This window comes from Netta rufina (genome assembly GCF_964035555.1).
Source record: "Netta rufina genome assembly, chromosome: 1".
NCBI classification, from domain to species: Eukaryota; Metazoa; Chordata; class Aves; order Anseriformes; family Anatidae; genus Netta; species Netta rufina.
Window position 1 is genome coordinate 174,637,007 of NC_140123.1, and position 22,877 is coordinate 174,659,883.

The following is a 22,877-nucleotide window of genomic DNA, read 5'->3' on the forward strand; positions in this document are numbered from 1 at the left end:
GCTGGAAACACAGAACCCAGCCTTGTGATAATGAGTAACAAGGGGAAGTGTTACCAGTGCCTAAAATGGAAGGATTTTTAATTGTGCCTCTTCTTCTTTTGAATCTTAGAAACAGCAGCCTAGTGATTTTGTCTAAAGAGAAAGAGTCTTGGTGTGAAACTTATGCACTTGAAAACGTAAAAGTAGTAATAGCTTTCAAGTGTTTTTTCTTACAGCTTTTAGTTATTTTCCCTATATGACCTATGCACAGGATAGAAAGGAAATAACAAACAGCAAATAAAAGATCAAGTTTTTCCTAATTTGTGATTGCATAACTTCACTAAGTATTTTTTCCTTTGAACCTTGTCTCCTTTAAGCATATAAAACCTATGCGTAACTTACTGATAACTGGCTTAAATGGATTGACAATAACCAGATACTGCCCATTAATCAGCATCCTGACTCATGAATTTATGTACGTATGTGTTTTTGTACACATTAGTATATGCATGTTACCATACACATACATCTTTTTATACATAACAAACTCTGGTATATATAGTTGAATACAGCCAAAAGATTAATCAGAATTGGACTGCATGAACCCAGATACACAGAATTTCATACTCCTGGAGTTGACTTCTTAGATGTAATCTCCATTGTTTTTAATTACTAGGGCAATGTCCTATTGACCTGTCAATAGACATTTTATATATCAATAAAGTAATAAAGAGTTGGCTCATTAAGCCTGAATACTTAAGAGATCAAGATTAAGACCCACACAAATCAATTGTAACATAAAATTTAATGTTGCTTAATTAAAAGTAAGAAGTAAAATGTGAAAGGGAATGTAATGGTTAAAGTTCTGACAGTCATATTAGCTTAGATGTGTGATATGTCTTATAATCCCCACTGGATAGTTTGTAATGAAAAATCATATATTATTCAACATAATTACCAGAGGAAAAACAGAACTGGAAACAAAAAATATATGCTGTACACTGAAGTTAGTAATTCCTTGGAGACAATGTTTGCTTTGTTAATATGCAATATTATTTGACAATATTACAAATGTTATTATCAGGCAAATGAATACAAGTTTGTGTGCATACACACACACACACACACATACGTTAATGGGGCTGAAATTCCAATACATAATTTTGCTTAAGTATCAGTGGCACTTTACAACCAAAAATAATGAACAGGCCCATTGATACCTCTTTGTTATGGAAGAAACAAACATGGGGTCTATTTATGGCACTTTCTAATTTTCTTAGCCTCAGCATAATCACATTTTAAGTACTAAGGGAGACAATCATTTGTGCACTTTAATGCTGTAATAATACCTGAGTGGATAGCAGGTTAATATTGATTAACATCATTAATGAATAAAAAAATACATTTAGCTGTAAAATACTAATGATGTTTAGCACATACTCTGCAGTGCTGTACAATCTCAAAGTGCTGTACATCAATTTCTTGCCTTCCACAGTGAGACAGGGAGCCATTAGCTGCATTATTAGCAGGAGGAACCTGCAATTCTTTGGATCACTTTGGGTACCTCTACATGAGCTAGCCCAGAGTCAGGGTGTCCACCTTCATGTGGGTGCACCCCTGTGTTTCAGGCCACATCAGGGAGCAGATCAGCGGATATTAGCTCCAAGGGATGAGACCGGTGGTGGTCTTTATTAACAAAAACCCCAGAAATGTGTATAATGCAGATGTTACATCCTCAGCTTTAAAAGTACTGTTTTATAGACGTGGAGCTCTGGTCCTTGCAAGCAGCTGGGGTGCATGTAGTGGGAAGTGAGGATGGGAAACCCTGCACCGCTGCTGATGCACGCATCCACGGGAGGTGCCTGCAATGAGCACATACCCTGGTCCCCAGAGGTATGGCATCCAAAACTAAGTGACCAAAAACCAGTGGTGGAGCCCACCCTCAGCCTCTCAGAGCTTCTCAGGAAGGGGGATGCTGCCTGCCCTTCTCCATGTGTAACCAGGCTTGCCGGTATCGAAGGGGAGTTGCCGTGTCTGACTCTGGAGACTGCGCCCGTAGCCATGGCTACACGCGATCGCTGCGGCAGAAGATGAAAGCAGACCTGAAGCCACCCTCAGCAGCGGTGATGCTGCATTCCAGGGGAGGAGAAGCGGTGGCGTTACACAGCCTTCACTGCTCCAGGTTCCTCGGGGCATTACATTATTAAACAAATGGTGGGAATAATGGTGGGAAGGGCAGCACAGAGGCAAGAATGAAAAAAATTACGTGAATGGGATTTGCAGTTATTTATTACTTACTACACCCTGAACAAGCATGGTATTTTAAATTGATTTTTTTTTTTTTTTTTTTTTTTTTTTTTTATAAATAGCAAGAGATTCTGCAGGAATCTCTTCTGCAGGGAGGATAAAAGACGTACTTTATTTTGTCTGCATGAGCCTTCGGTGTGACTGTCAATAGCAGCAAATGTAATCATTACTGGAGGGATAAACTACTCGTCTACAGGCTCACATAGTTTTCAGATAGCTTCAAAACAGGTTCCTGCAGCACGGCAGGAGGTAAATCAGTGCTGGGAAAGGAGAGCTGAGCACAGCCTGTGTAACTTGCCTCTGCTGATGGTACCTGCAGAGAGTCCTCGTGCTCGAGCATGGAGCCTGCCCTTTGGGACACCCACGGGTTACCTGTCAGCTGCGGGTTTTACCTCCATGAAAATGTCACCGTGCCTGTTTAGGGACACATTTATTTCTTTCTACAGGCCTCAGGAACCTTCTTCTCCAACCAAGTAATTAAAAAAGAAACACGTGATATTGCCAGGATATCAAAAAACATCATTATTCGTAAAGTGCGCTGAGCTCATCTGGTGGGAATGTTACAGAAACGTAAAGTTCTTCTTATTACAGCAGCTATTTCATAAGATCTGTAATTACTTTACATTCTGAGTGACCAACAGAGACAACTGCTCTGACACCAAGACAAACACAAGTATGTGCTACCTCAGGATATAAATTTATTTGCATACCTCAAGAAACTAACGTTGATGTGTCTCCATAGGGCAATAAAACTATCTTGCATTTAACATTTTTCCTCATGACTCACATTTGCTAATAAAAACAGAGGGCTGTGTCAGTTCTGTTTTTAGCAACAATGAGATTATTAGCAAGATCACTATCAGAAGTGTTTTTTCTGTACCCCAACATGCAAAGACATTTTTGGCATGTAGTAAATTGAAGCAAACAGAGACTGAAGATTTTGTACAAAGTGGAAATATACGGAGTGTCATTACGGTCATACATTTCTGTCAGCAGAAAGCAGTTGGGAACCGGCCAGGCATTGGGAAGCCTTGTCCCCGGAGCTAACTTTAGATGAGACACCCACTGGACTTCCTGCCTGAGCTTGTGTGCAACTTCTGGCTGCAAGAGGGATTCCAGCTACTCTTGATTACAGACAGACCAAATGTCCTAAATTATGAACAAAGGTGAAGACAGTACTCCCCTGAAAACCCACTTTTCAGCACCTCTCACACTTTTCTGGATGCAGAAGCTGGGAAATTCACTCTTTCAGAATCCTCTGAAGCCTTCCCACTACAGAAATTGCACTTGACGGGCAGCACTAACTCAGTGACTGCATGAGGCACCTAGGGATTTATGCCAGAAATTGCTGCCTGTTTCCCAGATCTGGAGTTCCAGCTTGAGAAACCGGGACATTGAGTTTTTCTAAAGGGCTTGAAAAGTCTCTCTCTTCAGGGAACAATATCTTCAGGCCCATATGTGACTACTTTGTGCTGATGCAAACAGGTTACAGAAGCCCCCCTTTGACACTGGGCAAATAAACAAAAGTTGGATGTATGTAAACTTGTGAGCCTTGCACAGAAGCCCTATACTACAGTCAGGGTAAAATCCAATTATCTAGGACCACATTCAGTTTCTCTAATCATAAGATCTCTAATTCTTTTCCTGCATTTTCCTGCCACATTTACGCCTTGCTGAAGTATTACAGACAGCATCCTTCCTCACAGAATCTGGACTTTGAGGTGATTAACATCCTACTTGTGCTGAATAGGGCAGGGATCCTGTGACAAACTTAGCATGCGATCCTGTAATTTGAGACAGCATCATAATAAAAACAAGATAATTGTTATTAGTCAACAGCTTATTCAGTTTTGCCTTTTCTCCAAGATTAACTGCAAAATCAAATTCACAAAATACTTTCAGCCAGAAAACATAATCTAAGTTTAAAGAACTGGCACAGGTCTTCCTTCAAATCTTCAAATTATTCAATAGTTTTAGGTTAGGCTTCCTATTCAGTTTCTATTTCTAGCTACACCTGAGTGAATTAGCACACATCTATTTCATGGGCAGGCTTGGTGGAACTGAATTTTATTCAATCTTTCTGGCCACTGAAAGTGACCAGTGGCAGACAAGGAGGCTGTGACGTGGAAGGAGCAGAGTGGAAAAGATGCTGCTAAAACTGAGCAGAAATTACAACTGCTGGTAAACATGAGTAACCAAAAATAAAAATTGATTTTGACAGTTGATTTTTAGTAGAAATAAAAATAAATTCTACCATGACTGCTTACAGGAGACTGCTCTAACCACAAGGTATACGACACTCTGTTTGTTCTGATGCTACCTCATTTCATATAAATACATAAAAAATAAAATTCATCGAACCACAAAAAGAGTTTAAGGAGGATTTTTATAACATGCTAGTCAGGGCCCTCAGTTGGGAAATGGAAGGTCTTGGTTCCACTGCATGCTCCAGAAAATGATTAAATATTTTTCCAGAGACCAAAGCAGCATCAAATGAAGAAAACTGTCACAATTCTCTGAGGCAGGGTCAGGTGGGTATTCAGATCCCAGAAGGAAACTCCATTTCTGGTAGATTTAGCATTTGTTTCCTACAGCAGAGGGAGGAACAAAACCACCACAACCCTTCACTATGACAGCTAACCCTTCACTTTTCCAGCTAAAGTTTGAAGCAGCTCCCCTACAGCTCTGGTGCACCTTGGTGTACTTTGGGCTAAATCTATCCCTTCATTTTCACTGCTTTCCAAACTCTATCACTATGGAAACTCTTTGTTTCTTTCTTCTATGATTCTGTTTCCAATTTCAGTTTGATATGAAGCAAAAGACCTTTCCCTTTGGTGGCCAGGATGAAAAACAAATGATCTAAACAGCTCCAATCATAGTATCTACATATAAGACAAGGCAGGCTTAATCTAAATGCCTGAATATGGATGTTTGATTTCTTGTACGGTATGTTTTTATGGATGTATGAAGAAAACAGCATACTTCATCATACACAAATAAATCAGTAGGACCTATATCTCCACATGCATAATACAGTTCTCCTCTGTGCAAACTGAAGGGGTAGCTAATATCATCATCAAAAGGTTGTCATTCCTTGAATAGTATTTAGTATTCATCAGTGAGAGAAATGCACAGGCCATCTCAGTTACTTGTAAATAGTCAGTTTACAGGTCAAAGTTTTGGACAGTGCTGTCTGGGAACCAGCTCCAGCTCTTGTTACTTGGTGGCAGCACTGCAGCAGTTTCTTGAATGGATTCCTGTATGCAAAAACCATCACCAGCTCAGGCGCTCAAAATTAATTGGCCCAGCAAGCAACTCTTGACACTGTTTAACCTATTTCTTTAAGCTTTATCCTCCCACAACACTGACCCACTTGTAGAGGTAGACTGAATAGGCAATACATACCTAAAGCAAATGACACTGATTTCTGTCATTGGAGGAATGAAACACAGAGTTGTCTTTTTTGATTTCTACAGGGCTTCTCTAATAGCTTTAGGATAAGTATATGATTTTATACCTTTTTGAATCCAGGCTTATACATTCCTGTGCAATTGCAGGCTACACTTGTATGGCACTAGGGGAAAGAATGAAATTGAACTCATCAGCATGCTATTTGAGCATCAGACTGCCAAAGCATGTGCCATGAGGCACCCAGTGGTAAGTTTTGCTGGAGTCAACTAGCTAGTCTTTAGAGATAAATGAGATCTGAGGCAGGAGATCTTCAGCTAGAGCCAGAAGCCTGTTAGCTGCAGAAAACATTAGGTGAGCTGGGAAACTTTGAATTTGGCTAAGGGAATAGAGACCTCCAGGTCTTCTTCCTGTTTTGCTACCTAAGTCTCTGACTGGAGCAAGGCGTTTCTTGTTGTCTTCAAGCTTTCTTTGAAAAAAAGTCCTAAACTCACTTGCTGGCCAACAAATACCTGAGTGTGTCTGAATTTATAAGGTATATGTGTTTATATGTAGAGTGTGTGATCCTGTATTTATAGATAAAGGATCACATACAGAAATCCTATACATGCATACACAAAACTTTGTGTGTATCGGTTTATGGCAAATATGTATTTGTAACTAATCTAGTGATCTGTCACTTTTAATTGAGTTCGGTGACTTTGTCAACCTGTACTTTCACACCTGAGCCAATGACTTCAGGTATGTTTAGGGAAGTAGAGATATAGCAACTCAGATTCAGTCTTGCAGATGAACTGCATATGCTGCAAATGCAGTGGAATGATATTCTGTTAGAACAGCTCTACCTGTTGTATATGAGAAAAAATTATCGCTACTCATAGTTGAAACAAAGAAGTACCCACCCATTCTGGAGTATGAAGGTTTTGTTGCTCTGGCACTGTTCCATAAGCGGGAATAATCGCCTGGTTCAATTCCAAGACTAAAAATAAACAAACAAACAAAAAAGTCAAGCATTTTAGGATTTTGTGCACTATTGTCTCTTCTTCCCTCAACTTTTTTTTTTTTTTCTTAATTAATGATTTGTGGAGAAGCCACTTTATTGCATTTTGTGTCTCAGAATAATATTTGTCCCTCAGACTTCAGTAGTAACCAACAGGTGACAAGAGAGCACAACAGATTTCACCAGGATGACAAGTTAATGCTTGGTGATCCTACCAACCAAGTTAGTGATGCAATGCATTTCTTTGTTAGCATGTATTATTTAGTGTTTCAGAAAACTCTGTCTATAGACTAGCTGTAGTTCGTAGTATCTTTCCGTGAATAAGAGGACCAGAACTGGCTCCACCTGAACAAATAACCCTATGTCATGCTGACTGTACTTAGGCAATATCAATTAACAGTACAAGGGAATTTTTCAGAAATCCTGCATTGAGTGTGACACAGGTGGTGATGCTTAAAAAAGCCACTACATAACAGGAATGCCTTTCACATAACATAACTACAGGTTCAATGTGTATTGGTGCCCCAGTGACTTCTAACTCATTTCCCTAGTAATACCTGTTAGGAAACAAAACAAAACAAAGAAAAAAAAATAAAAAACACCTGTAAACACTTGTTTTCCTGAAAATAAAACACAGATAAAAATTGATCTTGTGAAGTATGCTACTCTGTGATACCATTATCAGTTATGCTGGGAAAACTGGCCACCAGATGAAGCACTGGATGGATACCATACAAATTCAGCCTAATAAACCTCCCAGAAATAAATTACTAGAAGATCTATAATTGCTGCAACATTTTGGTTTTAGTTTCTTAGCAGTTTGGGGGCAGGGGTGTGTGTGTCTTAAGAAGTCAGGTAACATCCTGAAGCTGAAGATAACATCAAGTGGCTGAGGGGAAGCTTGCTTTTTGCCTGTGCTTGGTGGGTAAATGGACCTCATGCTATTTTTAGATGCGTAAAATACAGCATCTGAAGTGTTTTAGCCATGTCTGTCCTGCACTGAGGAAAAGGTCATAGATGTAAATGATACCTAGTGTTGTCTGGAAAGGATAGCCTCCAATTAAAAAACAACAACAACAACAACAACAAAACTCCAATACTTTAAAACATAAATAAATCAAAGTACTTGAAAACAATCAAATCTATAGTACACTTAAGAAGGATAATTAAATGCACATTAGTTACAATGCTAGAACCAACAACAGTTATATGCCTGAACTTTTTTTTGGCTTAAAAACTTCATTGATATGTAGCCAAATACATATAGAATATGCAATACTCAAGAGTTTAAAAAATATATATATTTTTCACTGATGATGCTCACTTATACCAGCTGAAGATATGTCAAAACACTTAGAAATAGAGCACAGCATGATTGTGTTTGTTCAGCTCTACAAGTCAACAGAACTCCCTCATGGTTTCTAAGTGGCTAAATTCTCTGGTTTAAGTACAGTTTCTTACAATTTGGTAGGGACTTTGTTCCAGATGTTGAACTGTCAGTTTCCAGATCTCTACTGTTGTGATAGTGTATACTACGGGGAGGACAAAAAAGGAGCTCCGTGATTTTTTCCATCAACATAGCTTCAGAAACATCTGAGTCACAACCTCAAGGGTGGCCCAGTTGAATAACCAAAGTCTGTGACCTCCCAAAAGCATTAGCATCTTTAGAAACATTTGCCAGCATTTAAAAAGAAAGCAGTAAAATGTGGACTAGAGCAGCGCACAAACATCACATGCTGAGACCATAACGTGAAAACTAAGAAAACATGGGCACATCTCAGCTGTAAGATTGCTGTATTTGCACACCATTACATTTTAATGTGTTCAACTCAATCTAATGTGAGAAGGGAAAATACATACCCCCAATGTCAGTGTAATGGGCATCACCCTACTTTCCTTTGGCATTCTTCTCTATCTAGACACAAAGACAGAAATATACAAAGTGCTTCTTAAAACCCACAGAAGAGGGAATATTTCTGCTCACACATAATGGGTAGGGTGAAGGAGAAATATAAGCATGTTGCTTTGAAACCTAAGCAACTGTTCTGAAACTCTGCATGTCATTGCACAAGGCAAACAGATGTGGACAGCATCATCTCCAGTCATGAAGACTTATGTCAGCCCCTGAACTGCAGTGAAAAGAATCATGCTTTGAAATGGCCTGTTCATGACGTCCCTGTGGTGTGCAAACACACCCTCCCCAGTGCTGTCTAGAAATTCCTTCAGCCAGAACTGAAAAGAAGGGGCAAATGTGGCATTCACAGCAGGAAAGATAAATCCAGATCTCCCAAATCTTGATGTATCTGGGACTGGCCAGGAATATCCTCTGGAGAAATTATATGTGAGTACAATTTGCTTCTGCCTCAGTGTCTATGGCCAGCATTTCTTCCCCATAATATGGTAAATATCAAGCTTACTTCATCATTTTATCAATATTTATAATTTTAACACATTTTCACATGAAATACAGCCCAGTACAATCCCCGGTCCATTGGTATAATGGAAGGACTCAAGCAAAAGGGATTTGCTGTTCTCAGTTCTTCTAAGATATTAGCCCAGGACTTCTATCAAATTCAGTGCAGCACTCCTTTGCCCTTCAGGACTGCCTCCCAAGGGACTCTGTCAACCAGCCTCCTAAACAGCCCAAAGTCTGCCCTCTGGAAATCCAGGGTGGCAATTCTGCTAAACGCCCTCCTTACTTTTCCAAGAAACAAAACCTTTATTAATTCATGATCACTATGCCCAAGACAGCCTCCAGTCTTCACATCACCCACAAGTCCTTCTCTACTTACAAGCAAAAATGTCAATGTGGAGCCAAAAATATAGTACCTTGACACTACCTGAATGTGTGCTTAGGTCAGATGTGTTCTGACAGTGGTTTGCTAGGACAGCTATGCCAATCTGGGCAGTTGTGGTTTTGGCTGGAAGAGGTGATTCCAGTCTCTCAAAGAAATAGAAATGGTACCTGCAAAAACTCAGCTTTTCCAGAAAAGGCTGCATCCACACAAAGTGCTTTTTCCTGCCTCCAAAATCACTTCATTTATTTCTCTCACTTCCCTTCCAGCATTATAATAAGATCAGTTTGAAGAAGAGAGGGCATGAAAGAAAACTACACCAAGAAAGTCTGGGGATGGACATTAGGCAATATTTTCTAACCGTGAAAACAGCAGGACAGACTGCCTAAAGAGGCAGGTGGGGTCATTTGAGGTCTTCAACATCAGTTTCTTCAGATTCTTCAGCACAGATTAATTAAATGTGCTGGAAAATTCTGAGCCAAGTTGAACCTGGCATGCACCTTAGGTAGATGGCCTGCATTAGCATTTGTGCTCCTTTACAGACCTCATTGTGTTCCCATAGTTGTGGCCAAAAAGATATTTTATATTAAAAAGTATTTCTGCTGATATATTTCATCTTCAGAAGCATTATCACTCCTGTTAATATTTGGGTCAGAGCTCGTCAAGTGCAGATGTTTATAACATTCTACCACTTAGCCAGGAAATCAAAGGAAGTGTAAGGGAGTGAAGAAATCTACCAGATTTGTGCTGGCATTTTCTGATTTTAACTGACTAATACATCATTTTCTACCTTCAAGCAATCATAGGAACATATGCTTTTGTCAGAAAATTTTATCTAATTTCTTTCAATTGTAATAATAGATTTTGACTTCCTGCTCAGTGACAATAGTTGGTCTTTGTTCTTACAAAGGATGCTGATTGTTGTAAAAATTTGAAGTACTAGATCTGCGCATGCTACTTTACAAGAACATCAGTAAGGACAAGGGGTAATGATTTTAAAAGAAAGAGGGGTAGATTTAGATTAGACAGTATGAAGAAGTTATTTACTATAAGGGTGGTGAGACACTGAAAAAGATTGCCCAGAGAAGCTGTGGATGCCCCATCCCTGGAGGTGCTGGATGGGGCTTTGGGCAATCTGGTCTAGTGGAAGGTGTCCCTGCCTGTGGCAGGAGGGTGGAATCAGATTATCCTCAAGGTTCTTTCCTATCCAAACCATCCTGTGATTCTATGATCTCAGTAGTACCTGAAACCCACTAGAAGCTGGAAATACAGTCTGGAAAATTGAAACTAAGCCCAGATTTTTTACTCCATCTTCTGAAAGATAAAACTGGGAGTGCATCATACAGAGCAGTTGGGGCCACTATTAATTTTATGGAGTTTCTGCATTTTGCAGATTCTCAGGTGTTGAAAAACAAACAAACAAACAACAACAACAACAAAAACAAACAACCACAAACAACAAACTACACAGCCCTAGGAATTGATTTCATTTAGGGCCTGCTCTATAACAATTCATGTGAAGATAAGGAACAAATTGAAGAGATAGCAGCCAAACACTGTGACCTCACATACAACAGACTGTCCGATAAGGCAAAACCTTTTCCGAGCTGCCCACAGATTGATCTGCAATCCAGGATACTGAATGGCACTGCCAACATTTCACACCTCACCTCAAATTTGCCCATACACAAGTTCTAACAAGTCTGTGTCAATCTCATGTTTCTCCTTTACAGCCTGTGTCCATTCCACACTTTGGGACATGCCAAGAAAGATGAATCCTTCTGTTGAGTCTACCAGTGGTTTGATTTATGAGCTTTATGGGCTTTGCTTTCTCACAGGTTGGCCAACATTTCTGACTAGATTGACTAAAGGCCCTAAAATATCTTAAGAGGCAGAGTAAAATGTCTAGTCTTTGCCTTAGTTAATTGATTTGACTGTGAATTGTTCTGGAAGTTCAGTGATCTTCCATTGAATAATTCAATTTCAAAGGTTTTCACAAATATTACTACTAGCAATTTCTACCTATTGCTATGGCACAGGTGAGAGACAATCACACACTGATAGGCATGGAAGCTGCTTTCCCTTTTGAATAAATGTAAAAAAGAATTAAACCTTTCCTTAGAGTCTGAATAGGAAAATAATAAGAGCCACTCAAAACACAAGTGATGGGGATAAAAGTTTTTTGAGAGTGCAAACTAAGAGGCCTGAGAACAGGGAAAAAGCAATACACAGAAGGGAAAAGAAAGATGTTGTCCAAAAAGTATTAATGACAAGAAAACCACAAAGGTATCAAATAGGCTGATGTTTGAAAAGACGGCTGGGCTTGGCTCTATAAGCAAAGACATTGCCAAACATGCCTGAGGCTGCCAAACTTTTTGTGCCAAAGAAATTATTGGCTATCATTGATTTCTTCTCTAATGGAAATAATCAAAGGTGAAAAGGGGCAGCAGCAGTCTAAGCTTGAAAATCACCTACATAAGCCAATCTAACAGACAGAGAATTGTTCTGAGAAGCAAGAATGGTTTTATAACACCAAACTCATAGCACTTGTTGCTTCACTTCCCTCAACAAACCTATGAGACATTGCAAAGGAGAAGATCTTAGCACTGGCACTGAATATGATACCTCTTGAGTAACCATGCCTGCAAAGCCAGCAAGCGATGTCTAGAGTCCTGCCAGAGCTACACCATAGTTTCTTAAGAACTGGACAAATGCTAGTAGGGTCTCCCCACCTCAGCACTCTGCAGCTGTGTTTGCTGAAGACCGGTTTTATGATACCATCACTCATAAGAACCTGAGAGGCAAGCAAGCAAGAAATCCCACCACACAGGTCCTGCATCAGAAGCCGCAGGATAGCATGAAGGAAAATCCTGGATATGAACTGAGTCCTGCAGTGAATAAAAATTACTTGAATCCCACTTTCTAATCAAGTCAATTTACTTTCACCTTATTTCTCAGAAAAGAACAAACTCCTGCTGTCTTGCATAAAACTAATGTTTCAGAATCATCTTCTCAAAAGGACGGCTATTGACATATCTGTCATAAGAAAGAGTACCACATGAGGAAATGGCAGCCACTGTCTGTATAAAAACTGTGGAAATAATAATGAGCAGAGAGCATCATTAGCAGGTAAATGAGACTAAAGAGCTGGAGTAGTCTCTGACTCCCAAAAGGGGACTGAAGTGAAGCCACTATCCCAAAAGGGACTTGATGTAGATGTCAGCTTTCTGAAGAACATTCAGCCCTCTGTCTCTTGGTCCAAATGTAGTAAAATCATGGTATTTAAGTAGAAGATTTTGTCCTGGCTTTTGAGGAGAGAAGGGGGAAGAAAGGGTGCAGAAAAAATTATGCCATGCTGTTTTAAATGCTCTGGAAGATCAAAGAGGAGGAGAACAGACACTAAAAAGGAGTTGCCTGTCTGAATAAAGATTTTGCTTTTCTGATTCTTAACACTTACACAGAAAATGAAGACACTCTAAACTTGAATATGAGCTCCCAGGCTATGAGCAAAGAAAGGTTTGATTATGTGGTATTTAAACTAGACAAAAAACTGCCTTCCCTCCTGTTAATTTATATCAGATTTTATATCCTTCCCCATATAAATTAATCTAATAGCTATTATTAAAAAAGCCTCTCAGAACTGATCACAATTTGTTTTCAGGGCAGATCTTGGCATACATTATTTTTGCAGTTGAAGTAAAACCATTGCAAAAGTGTATTTTTTCTGGAAACTGAAACTGTTGGACTGATATGCTGTTTTTTGACAGCCAAAATCTCTTTTCCTAGTGCAGAGTACTTCTTTATTGTATTTCATTTTTTATGTTCAGTTCAATCTATAGGAGTTCTTTCAGATCTAAGAAACTGTAGGTGTTGAAAAAGCAAGAATATGTATTTTCCTTTTAAAATGTCATGAATCAAAGAAAGAAAGAGACGAGATCCAGCATTTTAAAATAGAATTAATCAAGGCACACAACTTCTATGAACTACTCCTTGTTTAAAAATTGGTTTTAAACATAAACTGTTCTTTATGGTCTTAATTCTTATATATCAACCCATATAAAAATAGATTAATCACCTAGACAATTTAAAAAACCAAAACTTCCCAACCATCAAGTCTTCCTTAGTTAGGATAATATGTTAATCTAATTTCTTTAATCTCATAGAGTAAATAAATGAACACAAATAATAAGGAAAATAATTTCCTATGTTATTCTTCCAAAATTGAACCTGATCATTTCACCTTGTTATCAGGATCTTCTTCAATGATCAGAGCTCTGTCTGTGTTGAAGTGACTGTTGCAGACTATGTGTTCTCTGGGATAAAGGCTATCCACCACTCACATGTGAGGGCAGCCATTAGGGTCATAGGTTATGAATGGTTTCACTTCATTTCACCAAAAGACTAAAAGTCTTGCACTTAATTGCATCCATTCTTTTAAATTCAGTTATTTCACTGGAATATTTTTTAGTTTTATTTCTTATTTGTGGACCTTATTTGAAGAATATAAGCTACTAAAATTTTTTCATTTTTCTAAAAAAAAAAAAAAAGTATATATTTAAAGTAAAATTGAATTATTTTCATAACAAACTATACATTATAACCTGTTGTTTAGAGTTAATAAGAGATCTATACAGCTGCTGTTGGTGTAGAATTCCTATGGTTGCTTATGGACTTACAGTACATGAGAAAACTGATGACAATTAGTAATGCCAAAATGACTTTTCAAGCTGTGAAAAAATTGTGTTATTTGTACAGTCACACAGAGCAGATATACAGGTATTGTTAAACTGAAACCTAAGCTATGCCACATAATAGGAAAAACATCGATTTTAATTTCTGATGTACAAGTACATCCAATACAAATCTATACAGATGCTGTTGTACTACAAAGAAAGTGAAATGGCTGTCTTGGAAGATGATTCTTTCTTGTTTGAAAGCCTATTCTTTCCATTCAGTTATCTTTTCTTACAGCTGTGCAAACAAAGTTTTGGGAACATGTGGTATGATTTTCAAAAATAAATACCATTCCATGACTAACCCTAAACAGAAAGCATGTTCACTTGGTAATATAATAGAAAGAGCACTGCTAATCTAACCCTCTGCTTCCTGAGGCAGCCAGACCAGAGTTGAGGTAGCTCATCGAAAACCTATGTAATTAGCAGACACTTACAGAACAACAAATTAGACTTTGTGGAAATTCTTTTGTTGATAGCAGTCCCTAAACATTTAAGAGGAATTGAGTTAGAAGATTTACGGGCTCAGTAACCAAATTTTCAATCAGTTCTTATGTATCCAGAGCTCAAATGGACAAAAAGATCACTTTCCACTGAAAGTGGGACTCTTGCCCAAAACCTGTGGCAGAAATCCCACATTTCCGTGAGACCTGGATTAGCCCCAGCCTCACTTTAGAAAACAAACACTGGGCTAATGTCTTTTTAGTTACAATTCTGTGAATCCAGAGTAATCCACTGAAATGCAAATGCTGGCTCCTGGTTCTCATTGCTGCAGAGCACAGCAGAGCCCAACAATACATGTACATTCCTCTGTTGCAAGTACAACGAACAACAGTTGACTGTAAATTAGTGCAAAAAATGTTGCTAATTAGACTATTCTATTTTTTTTTTTAATGAAGCTAAACAATTTCAGTTTATCCACCACCATCTGAAATGGCTGTTGATAAGAATTATTTTATCTTTCATCTATCAATATGTAGTATATAGATAAAGAAATAATTTTTCATTTTAGAATGTTTTTAGAATTACAGCTAGCTATAATTTTAAATGAGATTTGGTATACTTTTTCTCCATGTACTGGTTGTAGACATGTCAAATAGCAAGCTAGCTTTGTCAGAATATAAAGTAATGGAATAAACTGCCAGAATGCTTCAGAGTGATAATCATTCCATGCATTATTTTCAGGTTGGAATATGGGCTTGAATCCATCTCTTCCACTTACCACCTTCCACCTTTTAATAATCTGTTAAATGACTTAACTGCAATAAAACTATGCAACATGTCCTATTTTTTTTTTTCCAGTTAGGAGCTTTTTGTTTTAATTGTGTAGGGAGTCGGGTAGGAAACTGCAGTAATGTTGGCTGTTAAATGAGTCTATTTTATGCTGTACTCCAACTATGTCACATTGTCATATACTGAAACACCCATATGCACATACTTTATTTCCTTCATTTTTAACAATAGTGCAAATATTATTATTCTTGCTGCCCAAACTGCAAATTCTTCCAGTCTCTAGGGTTAAGAAAAATAACAACCTCAATCCCATTAAGTACATAACACATAAAGGATCACCTGGGTCACTGAGTGAAGTGGCACCACCTTACAGAGAACTATAATTTTTAGTTGTATTTGAAAATTCTGAGAGAAATTCTACTGAATTCTACTGAGAATTATTCTACTTGGAATAATCTGTCGAAGTCTAAAAATGTGATCAAGAAGAATGGGATTTTTTTCTCTCTCTCTTTCTCTTTCTTTCTCTTTCTTTCTTTCTTTCTTTCTTTCTTTCTTTCTTTCTTTCTTTCTTTCTTTCTTTCTTTCTTTCTTTCTTTCTTTCTTTCTTTCTTTCTTTCTTTCTTTCTTTCTTTCTTTCTTTCTTTCTTTCTCTCTCTCTCTCTCTCTCTCTCTCTCTCTCTCTCTCTCTCTTTCTCTCTTTCTCCAGGTAGCAGAGAATGAGATCCACTAATTCTAAACATGCAAAAGGCATATGGACAGATTTGCAGAAGGTGTTGGGCATGTAAAGTTACAGATAAATTCCTGCTGAGGTATTTACTCAAGAGTGTCCAAGCACACTGACAGTTTTATGCCTAATTATATCAAACACATACAAGACACAGCATGTGGCCCTCAGTGACCAGAATCAATACATCAATTTCATTAACTAATCCTTCAATTTCATTAACTACAGTTATTATTTCCCTTGCTTAATTAATTTGAATGCAAATGTTTTACGAATTTACTTTCTTCTTATGTACACGGCTTATCTAATATAACTAATAAACATGTTTAAATGTTGTTTTGCTCCATGGTTTATTAACTCTACTTACCAACAAAATGCATCTTAATACAAATTCTGAGTATACAGTAATTATCTATTAGATAAGAAATAAGTCATATAACAGCAAATTAAAAATCAAAATGAGCATTGAGCTATATACCTGCTGAAATGAGCATGCATCTTTGGAATTAAATAAAGGACATAGGGACCTCAAACAGGATTTGGGAGTAACCAAAACAGTCAGGTCCAGAACAACGAACCACAGCTGCAGGCTAACAGGAGACTTCCTATGTGACTGTAATGCACTGCAGACATTTCCCCACTGGGTCACCAGGGACCGGGCTGGGTGTAGCCCCGGTTATGCCCTCTCAGTTCACAACATTGTTATTAAGCAGAATAAAACTGTTTTTACTGCCTGAGCTATTCTACCAATCTACAAAATAATAATAATAAAAAACAGCCAACCAAAAAAAAACAAACACCTTTCTCTTGGGATGCCTTTTAAATATAATTTGAAAACATGATTAAAAACTTTACACGGCTTACCTATTTATTACAACCTAAAAGTCTAAACTGCAGTAAATTAAGTCACTTAGTTTAATCATTCATTTTTGGCTGATACTGTGCTACATGGTAGAATCCGGTTTTCAGTTTTTTTTAAAAAAAAAAAATAAATTAAAAAAATAAATTTATATCTTAATGTGTCAAGTTAGAAGATCAATGGCTCCAAACTCAAACTCACAAACACTGCAATAGTGCTGGTTCAAGACTGTGATCGGTGATGCCTATATTAAAGAAGACACAGGAAGGAACTGGATCCTGGCCTTCCCAGTTCAGACATGTTTCTTACTATGTAAACAGTAAAAGGTGCACCATACCACCTGATCTATGACAGAATATGGATTTTAAAATTTAAATTTTAAAGCACAGGAAATATATTTTTGTTATAAAACCCAAGTTGCTATTCTTTCTTCTTCATGACCACATCTCACTTTTTATGCCAGATGGGGCTGCAGTGAGGGTGAGTCCAGGTTTAGTCAAGGATGAGGAATTGTCTGTTTAGAGACTTGTTTTTGCAAAACTTGGATGGGTTATAGAGACTGTAGGAAGACCGAAAGGCAGAAGGATTATCAGACTGTCGGAGCTCACAGCCTTGGAGAAATGGCCTATGTCCCAGCTTCAGCATCTGGTATATGTGATGCTGAGCAAGCTGCTTGAGCAATATTTTGCCTCACTTTCCCCAGCAGAATTATTGAGCTAACTGGCCAGGATGCTACAACCAGCAAGCTCAGCACTGTTGCAGCAGACCTGAGCATTTGTCACTAAGTCAGTTGCAGAAGTACGGAGCAAGAATACTTGGAATAGAAAGACTGGGAAATGCAATTTCATAAAAGTCACCACAAAACACTTGTGATTGGATAGCATTTTGGCAACTTTGTATAAACATTTGTCAGAAATAAAAACAGAATGGTGATGCTACTAGGTTGTATCAAAGGATGTGTCAAAGGGAGGCTTGCTGGTGGCATGTGTGTCTTAGTCTAGTGCTCCATTGCAGATCTCATTCATGTGAATGCTTCACATTCCTCACTTCTTATCGCTTAAGTACTCTGCATTCCTATCACCAATATGGATTGCTTAAACTCCAGCCCTCCCTAAATGGGAAGTTAAGCAAGCTGACACTCACATTTCTTTTGGATACAATGCTCAGATACACCAAAAGCATCCTAGAAACACAGAGGAATAGATGAATAAAAATATGTTTGCTGTGCAAGGCTTGGATAATCTGAGTTAAACAAGGCTTGGAGCCATGCTCTTAATGAGAAAGATAAAAAGAAATCTTCACTTACTACCAGTTTACTGAATGAGGCAGGGGACTTAAGAAGAATAAAAGAACAGCATGATTGTGTAATTAAAAAGTGTAACATGCATGCAAACAAATGGCAGGAAAATTGAAGTTTCCTCGGCAACGTTAATTCTGACATTGCCTAACTTGTAAGTGCTTGACTTTGCAACCTTAATGCTAACATTTTTTAGACATAATATATAATTAGCCACAGCCAATTAGGGATGCTATGGCTCCTGTTGGTAACCCATAATATTTACATTTAAATTTGGAGAAAGATTACTGCTGGCTATACTGCATTATTTAATTATACAGTCAGTTTAGAAATGAAATTATATCTGAAGCATTTGAGAGATTCCCTTGAGCAGAAGTGATGGAACAATTATTACTGCAATTTGGCATGAAGAAACTGCTGTAAGTCTAGAATTTCACCTAATCAGACAATTTGATTAGTGGTCCTTGTGTAGGAGCACTCTGCACTGCTGATGAGTAATTTCAAAAGTGTACTGTAAGAAAAGTAATCATAATAACTATGGACACTTTTCCTTAGCAACTAGTGTATCAAATTTATTGAGTTTTAAAAATCAGTTCAGAATAATGTAATTAGTGTAAATTCAGTACCATGGTGGAAAAACAAAGCAGTATATTTTACCTTATTGCAATCACTATCAATACGAAGCTTTGGATTCTGCTGACAATTCAGTTCATGATGCTCAACAACTACAACTAGGCAAAGTCTGACAGCTACGTGACAGCTGTGACTTTGAAGACACAGAGGTTTCTAAATTAATTTCTGAGAAAAGAGGCGTTAACGGGAAGGATGCCTGATGGTGGCATTATCTTGAAAAGCTTGTAACATTATCAGCCCTTGTTGGGACTAGTGATCTGTGACCTGTCTTGTGAGCCTGATTTGTGATTTGTCCTGTCTATCCACCATAAGAAGAAAAATCACTGCTTGCCTGTGGTAATTCAGCTACAGATCTTAACACTAGCTCCTGTTTTTATTTTTATTTATTTTTTTTTTTAATTTTGTGTGTGTGTTTGTCTTTGACAGAGCCCATGCTCCCATTTCTCAACTTTATTTTACAATGGAGTTAAATTCCAGCAGCTTGCCGTCTGTTCATGTTCTTGCCTTTTGACTATAAGGCTGTCCACCAGTTTTTGTACAAGATAAGTGTTTTTTAAGAAACACGATGTTTGTGAAGTCAAAGAATAACAAGAACTCAAAAGAACACTAGACTGTACTTATAGATCATCTTAAATGTCTACTTAGGCCAGTCTCCAGTCCCTAAGAGTGGCCAGTGATACTCTGGGTCAAAACAGCCATTCCATGTCCCAAAGTGTAAGATGAGGGCATTGACTTAGTCAAACTCCCAAAGTACATGATCAGAGAGAAGCAATAGCTTTTCGTTTTAAATGATCTCATGGTTTTTTAATTCATGTATTTCTCTCTATGTCTGTTGAACCTGCAACTGTTTCTTATACTTCTTGGCAGTTCGAAGAGTGAGGACCCAAAAGTTTTGATTCCCCTCCACTCTATGAGGTGCCTCAGTAGAAATCTGAGATGTATTACCAAATTATCAAATTGCCAAATTACCAGAGTGCTACACACTCTGAGGTAGACGCCATAGATACCTGAGAAAAAGGATCAACAGTGCTTCCTAGGGGATAGCAAGCACTTTCTGAGTGAGTGCTTTATGTGCGATGATGTTAATCATATATTAGTTATCTACTTGTTAAGTTACCTTGAGATTTATGCTTATTTATAAGCAACATGTATAGTAGGATAACTCACTAAGTAATGTCATACTTCAGATTTCAATGTGGGCACCTAAAATCGTTATGAATATTTCAGAGCTAGTGGTGGAGGCAGCTTTAGGCCCACCAAAGTAGTGTAAAGTGCTCTTTGTGTAGTTTTTTCTTTAATACTTGTTGCACCTTCCCAGAATATTGGCCATTATAGAGTGATTAAATTCAATCTTAGAACATGTCAGGAAAGAAGGCAAGTGAATTTAAATGTGCAAGCCTCCTTTTGATTTGCAGGTAGGATAAAAACATAGAAAATATGGATTTTGGTAGCTTATCTCAGAAGGAAGCAAAAAGAAGTAAGAATTACACACTAAATATGCTGATGAAAGATGAGTGGCTTTGAATCTTGGATACTATTCAGTTATAATAAAACCAAAGCAGCAAGAATAAAAAGAAGTAAAAAGCCAAACAGAAATGCTTTTGTTTTCCTACTCTTTCATCTACACTGCAGTGTAATCCCACAAAATCTTAAGAAAGGAAAGGAAAGGAAAGGAAAGGAAAGGAAAGGAAAGGAAAGGAAAGGAAAGGAAAAGGAAAGGAAAGGAAAGGAAAGGAAAGGAAAGGAAAGGAAAGGAAAGGAAAGGAAAAGGAAAGGAAAGGAAAGGAAAGGAAAGGAAAGGAAAGGAAAGGAAAGGAAAGGAAAGAAGGAAAGGAAAGGAAAGGAAAGGAAAGAGAGAAGAGAAGAGAAGAGAAGAGAAGAGAAGAAGAGAAGAGAAGAGAAGAGAAGAGAAGAGAAGAGAAGAGAAGAGAAGAGAAGAGAAGAGAAAAGAGAAGAGAAGAGAAGAGAAGAGAAGAGAAGAGAAGAGAAGAGAAGAGAAGAGAAGAGAAGAGAAGAGAAGAGAAGAAGAGAGAGAAGAGAAGAGAAGAGAAGAGAAGAGAAAAGTGAAAAAGAATAAAAAGAGGTTTGTGGGAGAACACAGGGAGAACGCTTTGGAATGCATGGAAAGACAATTTACTTTGGTGCCTAAAGAGTCCTGCTAAACTGTTTTATTATGGTATGAACATATCAGGTGGCAGTAACCTAAGAAAAGCCATAGGGCTTGCTCTTTTTGTATAGCATTAAAGATTTTTATGAACTTACAACCAGTACTGAGCGATCCAGCCATACTTTTCTTAGCAAACTAATTTCTACTGAGACTTTAATCTAATTATTTAGAACCATGAAAGAGGATGAAAGAAAAAAATCATTTTTCAGGTGAGGGAAATAAAGCAGCCTCTATGGTTACCTTTCATTTAAGCTTAGGTAAGACTGCTTACACACCTTATTGTAACAGTAGGCCAAAAGTGTGCATGCTGGCCTGTTAAGAGGCTAGTCATAATCCCTTGATAGTAACCATGTTAATTTTGTTTTATTTTTAAGAAGAGATCACAGTGACTTTACTGCATGGTCTACTTTTTGTGTGGAAAGGGAATAAACATGACCTTTTGAAATGTGTGAATCCAGCTCATAGGCTGTAAGGCAAGAAGGTAGCATCCAGTCTGATCCCTGTAACACAAACCAGAACAGTTCGCCTCCCATATTTTGAGTCAACTCCTACTTCTGGATGAAGAAGAATAAACTTCTCCATTCCAAAGATTTTTAGTGAATTGCAAACTGGTAGAAAGATATCAAGAAGAAGATCTCTAGAAAGTGACAGCAAATTAGGATTCAGTAAATTAACACAAAAAATCGTCTATTTACACTTTATCTTAAGAATGTAATTCCCCCCTCCCCCCCCCCCCCCCAAAAAAAAAAAAAAAAAAAAAAAAGATCTAGAACATAAAATCACAGGATGACTCTCCTCTCTCTCTATTCTGCAGGCTGGCACTTTGCCTGTGCAGGCTGGACACCAAGAGCACCTCATGTCACTTCTGACTTATGTCTGAGGGACATTTCTCTTTTGTGTTCATATGGAGTCAAGCTTGGCACTCCAAAGGCCAAGAGAATCAATGGCACTATGATGCCAGAACAGAAAGGTGAGAAGAATAGTGAAGGAGACAAAAAGGAACTGAAGGTCTCCTCCAGAAAGGAAAGAGAATTTCTCTGGAGTTTACTTCTGTAGGCAAGATGTTCTTTGGGAAAATCCTGATGAGTAGAAGGGTCACTGGGTTTGTTCTGTGAACTGTACCCGGTGACAGACATGGAAATGCCTTGATGGACACCTTCACTTCTGTCTTAGAGTACAGGGTAAATGTCTATCCCCAAAACATTTAATTAAACTCTCCTCCATTCAGAGAAATGAACAAAAAGAAAGAATAGGATACACCAACCACAACTATAATACAGAGTACTGTTGTTTAGACAGATATTTATACTTCCATCATGAATAGCTTTGGAAAAACTGGAAGAAAAAAAAAAAAAAACACAACAAAAACCCACTGAAATAAAAACCAACACTCTGAATAGTAATATATGGTCTCTAGGGGTTGAGACTGCAGCATTTACACACTTAAATAACTTTATGGATGTTGACAGTTCCACTTAACTCAAAAGTGTTGTTCTCATGTTTGTGCAACAGACTTGTCATATGTCCCTACACAGGCTGGTGCACAGGGATGAACAGCAGCCTGCTGCTCCAGAAGCTTATGCTGTTGTGTGAGCAAACTGCACGGAAATCTGTAAAAAATCAGGATTCCTACCATGGGCTGAGTAAAGGAAATTTTGGCAATGTAACACCTACCAGTAGTGCTGCACGACTTGGGTCCAAACATCATCAAATATTACTGATTATGGGTGTTTTCTTTACCC

At 38.0% G+C, this 22,877-nt stretch overlaps 1 protein-coding gene across 2 annotated transcripts in view; it reads right to left on the minus strand.

Annotated features, from left to right (window-relative positions):
- The window catches only part of ANO6 (anoctamin 6), a 73,428-nt gene that overhangs the window by 39,590 nt on the left and 10,961 nt on the right, over positions 1–22,877 (minus strand). Inside the window, exon 2 of one of the 2 annotated variants that reach the window (XM_084306450.1) lies at positions 6,597–6,673. The exons of the other annotated variant lie outside the window; for it this stretch is intronic. Within the exon in view, the coding sequence (XP_084162576.1) occupies positions 6,597–6,673 (77 nt within the window). The remainder of the gene's footprint in view (positions 1–6,596; positions 6,674–22,877) is intronic. 2 annotated transcript variants of the gene reach the window in all.